The 10,082-nt window shown below is 54.1% G+C and overlaps 1 protein-coding gene across 1 annotated transcript; it reads right to left on the minus strand.

The window, feature by feature from the left end:
* Positions 1 to 2,619: 2,619 nt before the first annotated feature.
* LOC119093212 (phenoloxidase-activating factor 2) lies at positions 2,620 to 9,804 on the minus strand. The gene is made up of 5 exons (XM_037216125.1): positions 9,695 to 9,804; positions 5,462 to 5,741; positions 5,106 to 5,242; positions 4,281 to 4,631; positions 2,620 to 3,902 (listed from the first exon to the last, which is right to left on the minus strand). Exons 1-5 carry the CDS (start codon positions 9,710 to 9,712, stop codon positions 3,312 to 3,314), a joined length of 1,377 nt encoding a protein of 458 aa, XP_037072020.1. The 5' UTR covers positions 9,713 to 9,804; the 3' UTR covers positions 2,620 to 3,311.
* Between the last annotated feature and the right edge of the window lie 278 nt (positions 9,805 to 10,082).

Here is a 10,082-nt window from a genome sequence, read left to right on the forward strand (position 1 = left end):
CGCAGGTTGTGAGTGCAGGGGGGAGGGGCGCGTTCATCGGGACTGATGTGAGGGGACGAGAGCAGGTGGGTGGCACACTGTGCTCTGGTGTCGCTTGCAGCTGTGCTCTGCAGAGGCGCCTGAGGCGTGACGCTGAGACCGCAGTTACTGCCGTGTGATATCAGGTGAGGTAGAGGTGCCCTGGTGTAAGTGTAAGTACATCAGAGTCGTGTAGACTGACGGCAGGATGTCACTGCTGACATCCGTGTCGCGTCATGTGTCCCAGATATAACATACCGGACTGCTGCTACTGCGCGTGTCACACCCGATCAATCCCAGAACGAGCAGTTTGCAATGAACCGGATCGCTAAACCTGCGTCAGAGGCTTATACCGTGCGTTGCCACCATCGTGCTTGGATGCATCAGCGCGCTTTGGATGAATGATTTGTTGGCTGTCTGTTCTGTTGTTGGTGCGCAGGTCAACATTCGTTACTATGACCCCGCGCATGCCAGGCAGACTGCCCCAGTGTACCCGTCCCATCCGCGGAGCCTTGCTCAGCGTCTGCTGATGCTAGGGCAGACGATCGTTTATGTTGTTCGGCCTCGTTTTTCGTGGCGTTCGGTGTTCTGTGCTCCGGGTCGGCGCTCAGTCAGCCTCGCGGCGTGCTGCCGGCGGAGGGCAATAGCTGAGGCCAGAGGCGTGGAGTGGCGCCTCTGCCGCCGGTCGAAGGGGGACGTTTTGTATCGCTGAACATGTGACTGTGATAACCTGTAAATACATTGCTAGGTGCCTTCGTTGTTTCGTGTGGACCCGGGCTGCATGAATGTGTCGTTTGTGGTGTGAGCTATGCGCACGCCGTGGTGTTCGGCGAACGGGTCAGGTCTAAGGGGACAGCGCAGTTGAGTGACGAGCATTCAGTGCGCCGTACCAACTCAACAACGGTTTTTAAAACTTTAAATAATGGTACTAATCAAAGCACTCTGGGATATGTCCCCGAGAAAAACACAGGACGAGTTGTAAAATATGGGTGTTCGTTATTAAAGATGTCAGCCGGGCTAATTCAATCAGTACCTCACCTGGGTTTGGGCTACGTGCTAGGGGTGAAGTGGCCAATAACACATTTCCACTACAGGATTCTCGCGCTGTCTTTTTGAAAGATATGCTAAAACAACAGGAATATACGACACAGCATGCAAATAGTGTGCCTATACTCCAAGAACGCATGGCTTCAGTTCGCTTTGAGTTGTCAGTTGCGCGTACCATGAACTGAAGCGCACTGCCAACAAATACTAGCACGCAAGGATATATTGAGCCGAAGAGAATTTTTGGCTCCCGAAACCACGAGCTTCGCGGGCACGCTCAGCAAGCCACGACGCTTTCCATCTGGGATCTAGAGACGATCTGAGTGCTTCACTTACAATCCAGCTGAAGCTTTTTGGCGGCGTCACCACCGCCCTTCGACGGATGGAAGTGGATGACTGCGTTAGACGACGTAGGCCTTCACCGGCCCACACGACGTCCCCGCGGCGGAGCTGAATGCCATTAGCAGCGCTCACGATTACACGGTCCGAATAAGCCAGTCCGAGACGTGTCAAACGGGGTCTGCAGCGACTGCCCGCCCCTGCTAACTAGGTCAAGTTCACCGGCGCGGGTCCGCCGGGGCGCCGGCGCTGCAGCAGGTCACGGTCGCACAGCCCGCTCTGCCGGACCGTCTGTTAGGGGGTCGGTCCCACAGCGGTGCCGCCAGTGACGTGCAGCGCTGGTGTTTTATTGCGTAATGGGGACTCCTATGTCTGTTAGGGTTGTTGCTCGGGGAGCTGGCCAACGCGCCAACTTTCTTCGTGGTTTGTCAAAAGTCTGACCAGTTCAGTGCAGAAATACGAGCTTAAATATATAGGTGTTTTGTCCCACATTCCAACTGCTTGCTGACAATTAAGTTATTCTACCCTGGGTTCTACCCTGGATCGCACATGAATTGAAATAAAACATAACGCGCTCACAGCCTACCACGATTTTCGCAAAGCACGTTAAACGTTTTACCCTTTTCAATTCATAAATGTTAAGCACGATCTTATATCGTGTGAAAATGAATGTCAGTACTGTAAAGGAGCCACTGACTTCAGAGTTGTTTGTAGGATGGCCACGGCGGACAGCCCTGGCCAAGCCTTGTGCTACAAAACGGAATCTCACGGAGGGCGGTGGGGGTGAGGGGTGCGCTGCCGTCAGATTTCCGTCCCATTTTTTGTATTTCTGTTTTGAACATATGTTCTGGTTCCGTGGTCACGGCCACAGAATCAGAGTCGTTCGTATGCCCATCCCATGACCGGGACTTACGGAGTGGATATCACAGCGCGCAGCTGGTGCCCAGTGTCCACCACGTTCTGGTTCGCGACCCATCGCTGACATCACTGCTCTCGCTGTCCACCGATCAGGCATTACAGGTCGTGCGGCCCAAACCGCAAGTACATCCTGAAATATGTCATCGACAGCGAAGGCAGGAGTGACACCCGCCTGTACATGTCCATGACTAACGAGCTAAGACTCGGCCACGATGACTAAACAAAGCAATGTGGTGAGTTTTGGCCCTTTGGTAATTGATATGAGGATATTCCTCCTTCGTTACATGCAACACTTTTGGATAGAATTGCGCCGTATGTATTAACGGTGAGCGGTGCAGTACTCAATGGACTCGCCTGGCGGCCCGTGGCCAAGATCCAGTTCGAGCATGAGCGTTGAGGTCACGTGACACGCATCCCTGGCTGAGTTTGTGATCGAGTGCGTAGATTGTGCCACTCCGTGCACGCTCCTTATCACTCCATACGCTAAGCTTGCGAGGAATAATTCCAGCCGTGGGGCTGCTAAGCAAGATCTCCAGCAGCTGAGCTGCTGAGAAGCACCCAGCCGGTGGACTAACGATCACACATCCTGAACTGCTGCGCCGCTGAGACGCATCCCGGGCTGCTGGCTGCTGGGCTGCTGAGACGCATCACGAGCTGCTGAGACTCATCCTGAGCTGCTGGCTGCTGAGCTGCTGAGACACATCCCAAGCTGCTGAGACGCATCCCGAGCTGCTGAGACTCATCCCGAGCTGCTGGTTGCTGAGCTGCTGAGACACATCCCGAGCTGCTGTAGTACAGTCTGCTGAACAGCTGTGCCAAACCCACGGTAGCTACACTTTTGCGCCAGCCCCCCGGCCTCACAAATCCGCGGCCTCCCAGCTTCCCAGCTTCCCAGCTACCCAGCCTCTCAGGTTACCAGCCTCCCAGTCTTCCAGCCTGCCAGCCTGCCAGCCTGCCAGCCTGCCAGCCGCGCCGCCGCCTCGGCCGCCGTCTCAACCCCTGTAGCCGATCTGGTTCCGCACCCAGTCGACGTACGAGGCCACGTTGACGTAGACGCCGGGCCGGTTGGCCTCAGCGCAGCCGACGCCCCAGGCCACCAGGCCGGCTACGGTCCAGCGGCCGGAGCCGTCGTCGCAGACCAGCGGTGCCCCGCCGTCGCCCTCGCACGAGTCCTTGCCCTCCTCGCCGCCGGCGCAGATGAAGGCGCGCGAGTCCAACCGGAAGTCGCCGCCGAGCCGCGTCTGGCGCAGCTGGTACTGACACGTGTCCTGCGGCACGACCGGCACGTCCACCTCCTTCTGAATGTAGCTGTACTGGCCCTGCGCGCCGAACGCGTCCTTGCCGAAGCCGGCCACCCAGCAGCGCTGATAGTCAAAGCTCTGGCCGGCGGCTGGCAGACAGGCGGTGTTGACGTGCGGCAGGCTCTGCAGGTAGAGCGGCTGTGAGAGCCGCAGCAGCGCCACGTCCTGCTGCAGGTTGCCGGAGTTGAAGTACGGGTGCACGATCATCTGCGAGACGGTGCGCTCCTCGTGCGCGCACGGCTCGTGCTTCGGGTCGCTGGCGTCCCACTCACCGAAGCGGATCTGCCGGGTGGAGGACAGTCAGTGGCCGCCAGTCTGGTCATAGGCAAGTGATTTGACTTTCGAGAACAAAACACGCAAACGGTTGCTGCAGTTCTGATCACACGCGAAATTTGTATGGAGACATGTCATGGATTTAAAGGCATATAACGCAGATTAGATTCGCACATTTGTGTTGAAGTGCGACTCAGCACTGCTGGTATAAACCATTTTCACTCACCTGATCACTTTCAGAATACATTGCTACTTCCGATGGACGGAACCTACACACACAGCAACAAAAACAAGACAAGTTAAGGAAAAACCATGCACACTCGACATACACTATACTGCATACCTGGACATGTAAGAAAAGCCCCAATACATCCGAGCGGCCCGTACCTTGAGCCTAGAGTAGTCATTCTTGTACTTGTTGACGTGGTGGGCCACCGTCAGCACCCACTGGCTATCGATGAGCACGCCCGAACTGACGTAGGCGTCGCCCTCGCGCAGAATGGTCGCCACCCACGGATAGGCGCCGAAGTGCGCCTCGGCCGGCTGCTTGTTGTAGCCGGGCACCGGGATGGAGGTGCGCCGGCCGCACTGGCGTGCGGACGCCGCCGGGCACGCCGAGTACGTGGGCTGTGGCTGCACGGGGTACACGCCGCTGCCACCGCCGCCGCCGCCCGAGGCGGGAGGGCAGCACAGCTCCTGGTACTGGCTGGCGCACTGCAGCTGGTTGTTGACAACCGTCTGCGAAGCGGACGAGGACGCCGGTTAGGGCGCTCAGGGTTGAGTGGACTAGAGTGGAGTGAGTGGACGGTGTGGAGTGAGTGTGTGGACTAGAGTGGAGTGGGTGAGGGGACTAGAGTGGAGTGGGTGAACCGTGTGAGTGGGTGAGGGGACTAGAGTGGAGTGGGTGGACCGTGTGGAGTGGGTGAGCGGACTAAAGTGGAGTCGTGTACACAGCCGCTCGGGCCGCGCAGTGAGTGATGTGACGGTATTGGTTGTAGGATGAAAGTCACAGCACAACATGAATCAAGAGAAATCACCCGGTCGGTCGGGTCAGCCGGGAGAAAACATCGGGAGGGTCGGATAAAAAACAACGACCGGTTAAAGCCCGCGGTATGCGGGATAAAACGAAAGCTGCCTTAGCTGTCTGTTTTCCCGCTAGCAGGCCAGTACATGACAACGACCGGCCAACAGAGCGACTGGGAGCGCACTTACGGGCCTGGTGTTGACGATACGGATGTCCAGCAGGCCAGAGCCGTCGAAGTTGTCGTTGTGCGGACACTGGTGGATATCGGAGCAGTAGCAGCTGTCGCGTCTTGGATTACGCCCCTCTGACTGCCCACCGGTGTAGACTGGCGAAACGTGAAACATTCAGAGGCCAGCATGCAGAACTGCACTGTCCTACACGTGGCAACAGACCATCGATGTATGCACTTTTAGAGGACTAATGGCATCTGAGAGCTCATTTAAGTCGTCATCACCCGTACCTAGATCACATGGGACATCCGCTACCATTGCACACAATCTCAAGACCCATCCATTTGCTGGGCCGGTGGGACCTCCAGACTGACCGTTGTTCCCCTGCTGGAGGTTCTGGCTGGCGCCACTCTGGTATGTGGTCGGCTGGTTTGTCTGTGGCTTCGTGTTGACGATGCGAGACGGGTAGTCGGAGCCGGGCACCGGGTCCAGGTTGCCCAGCTGACCGCCCACCAGGCCTATGCGCGGCACAGCGTCGCCCTCCAGCGACGACGGCTGGAACCTCCGCCTCGTGGCCTGCCGCTGGCCGCCGAAGGTCACGCGCTGCGGCGAGGCAGCGGCCAGCAGACCAGCGAGCACCAGCCAGCGCAGCATCTGAGGACGGCGTGCTGGCTCAGTGGCGATTGTAGCAGGTGGTGCTGCAGACCAGGGCAGCGGCGCTGCTGGGAATACTACCTCGGACGGATGTAACAGCGGCGTGAACGCAACGCTGCAGCAAACAAGCGGGCGGACAACAGCTGGCTCAAGCGCAACTTCTAATTCGTGAGCAAAGCATAGCTACGAGTGGCAGCACGGTGCAACCAGTACACTCGGCAATATTCCAAAACCTATGGGGCGCATGACAATTGACGACACTCGCAAATTCTGCACGCCGTTCCGGGAATTCAAAATTGCCGGAGCGAAGAAGCTGGCTACCTTTGTCATATCCACCTGCTTATTCCTATTTTTACGATGACGGGAGGAGAAAACGTTTGTCAATAAGTGAAAAAGTATTTGTGTTAGTCTCATTTTCATGCGAGGGTGTGAACTGGGACGAGCAATGTGTTTTTAGCTTTAAACCGGCAGCAGTCTTGCCCCTGGGTGTTTTCATGAAACTTTCAGTCAAACCGCTTTTTGAAATCCGAGCTCCTTGCATCATCCAGAGGCCCACTTCAGGATTTATTTTTGAGTGACGTGTTTGTAGGACTGTTTGAGGTGACTGTCTGCTTATCATGCTTTTACTAAACCAGCCCGGCTGGGCAAGCCCTCGCCCCGATTCGCCGTTTTTCATAACGCGGACTGTAGTCAACGCGGATCAGGTGGACGTGCCCATGTCGTTTAAAAGCTTAATAAGGTTGAGCCTAGCAGAAAAATAGCGCGGTGAAATAGTGTAATGCAATAGCGTAGTAAAATGGTGCAGTTTAATCTCCTCGAGATCTCGTGATTTGTAGTAAGTTGTTTGTTGCTAGGTCAGTCACTGGTTGGCCCCACTATGCCCAGCTAAAGGCAAAATTTTCTTGAAAATAGAAATTTCTCAATTTCACAAAGTTATCTGTACAAGACCACGCCACGTAGCGAAACACAACCTAACAGGCGTGTCTCATGTTTGGGTGTGAGCACAATGCCCTAAGTCGGGTCGGTAAATAGTTTTATATGTTTTGAGCACAGGTGATCTGTGGATCGTCGGTTGCCGTCCGCCGCTGCATCGGCCGTGAATCGCTGCCCAGCTTTCCTCAAAAAGAAAAAATGTTGCTTCCCAGAAACTGGAAAATGTTGGAATAATTTTTGGCGTCAAAACACGCGCAATCGATGCCCCAGGGACCACCAAAAATATTGGATGCGATAGCACGGTATGCCGGAGTGGTATCTTCAGAAAAGCATGGGGAGGGGAGCGGGTGTTGTATTCACATTTCCCGCTGGCTAGGGTTAAAGGGAATGTTCCACATTTGAAGACATTGAGGCAAGCATGAAATGCTATGAAATAAGCCCAATCATTTCATCGCATCTCATTGCATCATCTCTGATTTCATCGCAACTATTTGCATACCTTTGAACAGAAAAGACTGTTCTAGACAGCACAATTTCTCTATGTAATAGATATGCTCCTCAATACGTCATTGCTTGACTGAGTCATCGCCCTTGCACAACATTGATTGAGAACCATTCGACGGCCCTTATACCTGAAAATCATGCTAACGAACGCCAGACATGAACAACACGACAGTTATATTATCATTGGCCTTGATCGCCGCATGACCAATGGAATGGCAAAATTTGAATGACGTTATCATGGCGTCATGGATGCCTGGGTTACCTTTAAACAGTCTGCACGAAATAGTCAGCACATTTACGCGGGCGTGTAGTTCAGAAACTAAAAAGGGTTTAGGTGTTAAGAAGGGCAGGGCCGTGAGCTGCACTGAATGATCTCCAAGACGACTATTTCAGTTCAGAACGTCATACAGATCTGGAACATTTCCCTTTAATACACGTTCGTATGTGATTGATCATATCCAGCTGGTGTAGATGCGTGCGATCTACCACGGGCCGATCGAGGAGCGTCGTGGAGCGTGAGTTTCTGGGCAACGCCTGCTAACAGAGCTGAGCCAAGTGACTTATCGAAGCAATAGAATCTTGCTGGCAAGTGTTATCGGCAACTGCCATAAATAAAATAAATGAACATAGCAATCTAAATGATGAGCTTCCCAGTTCACTTTCTTCGGACGCCAGAGATCGCCGGTAAACTTCTGAGACGTTCTATTTTCGCAACAGACGTAATTTCTGCCTATGGATAGAATCTTATGCCATTTCTAGCCCGCCTTTCCTCCCCCGCCTCCTCCCCAGAAGCGCACGGTGTTTTGAGAACTGCAAATCAAAGGGCAAAGACACTCGCTAAATGACTATTCCTGCATCCGTCATTGATACAACAAAGCTAAGGGACATTACCTATCAATTTACATCGTTTTTAGTCCGAAGCGTCGCTCTGCTCCAACTGATAGCTCATATCTTGTAAGTTTTACCCCGCCGTGTTCATGCCTAAGTGCACCATCGCAACATATTCAAAACACATGCACCGAAACAATTCATATGCTGGTGGTTTTTCAGACCTCGAACAGCGTGATCAGCCCAGCAAATTTTGTGATGTGAGGAGGTCGAAATGACACCGGCGTAAAATTCACCCAAAATTCACCTCATGAATTCGGTGATATGCCCAATAAGGCTGCACCAGAGCTAGAATGAGTTGTACCGGATATGGCAGTAATGCACGCTCTGCGCACGGTTTACTGGCATGACTTTCTGTGAGACAAGCGGAGGCATCACGGGTATGGCAGGTGTTAGCTTCTTGTTTCTCACTGCAGTTCTCCAACCGAGCGCGACCCGGGCGTGAAGCCGCCGAGAAGTTAACGTGCTGTGATCCGCCGAGTACGTGCGCGGTACGCCGTGATCTGCCGAGTACGTGCGCTGTACGCCGTGATCCGCCGAGTACCTGCGCGATACGCTGTGATCCGCCGAGTACCTGCGCGGTACGCCGCGATCTGCCGAGTACTTGCACGGTACGCCGCGATCCGCTGAGTACGTGCGCGGTACGGGTACACCATCAGCTTTTTTCCATGCTAGTCGAAATTTGCGCATCTGATCCAAATACAAATCACGATATTTACAAAGTTTGTGGAGCCCTGGTCATATTGCATGCGATGCAAGTTATGATGAGATTTCTCAAGAGTCTTGCTCCACAGAAATCCGTTTAAAACTGCGGACATTTCAACTAAATCGTAGAATGTGTAAGTACAACATAATAATGCCCAGAGCGTCTCAAAATAATACAACTGGGTCTCTTCCACCTGTGGGGCTCAGATACAGCGGAGACGGAAAGGAGGTATACATGCAATGACTTTGATAAATTGGTGTTAGGCTGATGAGCATTCTATGCAAATAAGCGCCTTAAAGTCTAGCATATACGCCAAACTTTGATCCCCAGTTGGGTTTTCTTGTCACCAGCACCGCCAGAGGATACTTTTGGGGCGGCGTGGAACGCGGATATCCATCAATGAAATGTTCCGCTTGTAGTCGTAAACATCCAACATGGTTGCGGGAAGAGCCGTAATGAGGGTGCTTGACCAGCAATGGCGATCATAAACGGCCTGACGTGTCCGGAGAGCGACTGACAGAGGTTCCAACCAGCTGACTCCAGTGCCTTCTGAGCACCCACGCAAAGATCGCGAGCGCGTCACACAACCACCATGAGAGGCGCGCCTGCAGTTTGGAAAACCGGTTTCTTCGCACATATCTGACTATGTGAATGCACTGTCGGCAACAGGGGGGATGGTCCGGGCAGTCATACAGTCACACGAGAGGTGCCGTCGTCAGGCAGGCATGCTGTACACGAGACGATGGCAAGTATGACATGCAACGGGATGAGCAAATCAATGCACGCATATCGTATACATGCGTTAACGTACACATCCTATCTCATGCCAGCGTTTGGCCCACATATGTACATGTTTCTACGTCGATATTTTTCGTGGAATAGCAATTTCTATAAAAGCTGCCAGGCTGGCAAGTATATTTACCCCTCCGTAGAACTCCATTTTCTTGGCCAAGCTTCCCAACCGCCGTCTCCAGGCACCTAGACGCGGGCTGAGATTACAGCGCACCTCCAGCCCACCTTCACCTTGACGATGCCCGGAACTGTGCGCCGCCGCTGCCGCCGCCGACCTGTTTTATCGCGTCACGTGACTCGGGCGCGCGTCACGTGACCAGAATTCCCAAGCGTGCGCAAGCGTCGCCGGGCCCCGGTGCGGCGGCGATGACGGGGCTTTTGGAGGCGCAGCCGGGTCCTCCCGAGGTCCGCGTCCTCTCCAAACACTTCACCGTGGCGGGACACACGCGTCGCTGTCTCGCTTGGAGACGACGTGTCGCTCCTCCAGCTCTGCACAAGTGTCCGTCTGCAAGCGGGTA

The sequence above is a fragment of the Pollicipes pollicipes genome, unplaced genomic scaffold (assembly GCF_011947565.3).
Source record: "Pollicipes pollicipes isolate AB1234 unplaced genomic scaffold, Ppol_2.1 Scaffold_4002;HRSCAF=4701_pilon_pilon_pilon, whole genome shotgun sequence".
NCBI classification, from domain to species: Eukaryota; Metazoa; Arthropoda; class Thecostraca; order Pollicipedomorpha; family Pollicipedidae; genus Pollicipes; species Pollicipes pollicipes.

Coding starts and splice junctions, on each gene's coding strand:
- LOC119093212 (XM_037216125.1), bottom strand. Junction 4,632..5,105: donor GTATCGTCAACACCAGGCCC/GTAAGTGCGCTC, acceptor TCCGCTTCGCAG/ACGGTTGTCAACAACCAGCT. Junction 3,903..4,280: donor ATGACTACTCTAGGCTCAAG/GTACGGGCCGCT, acceptor TCCACCCGGCAG/ATCCGCTTCGGTGAGTGGGA.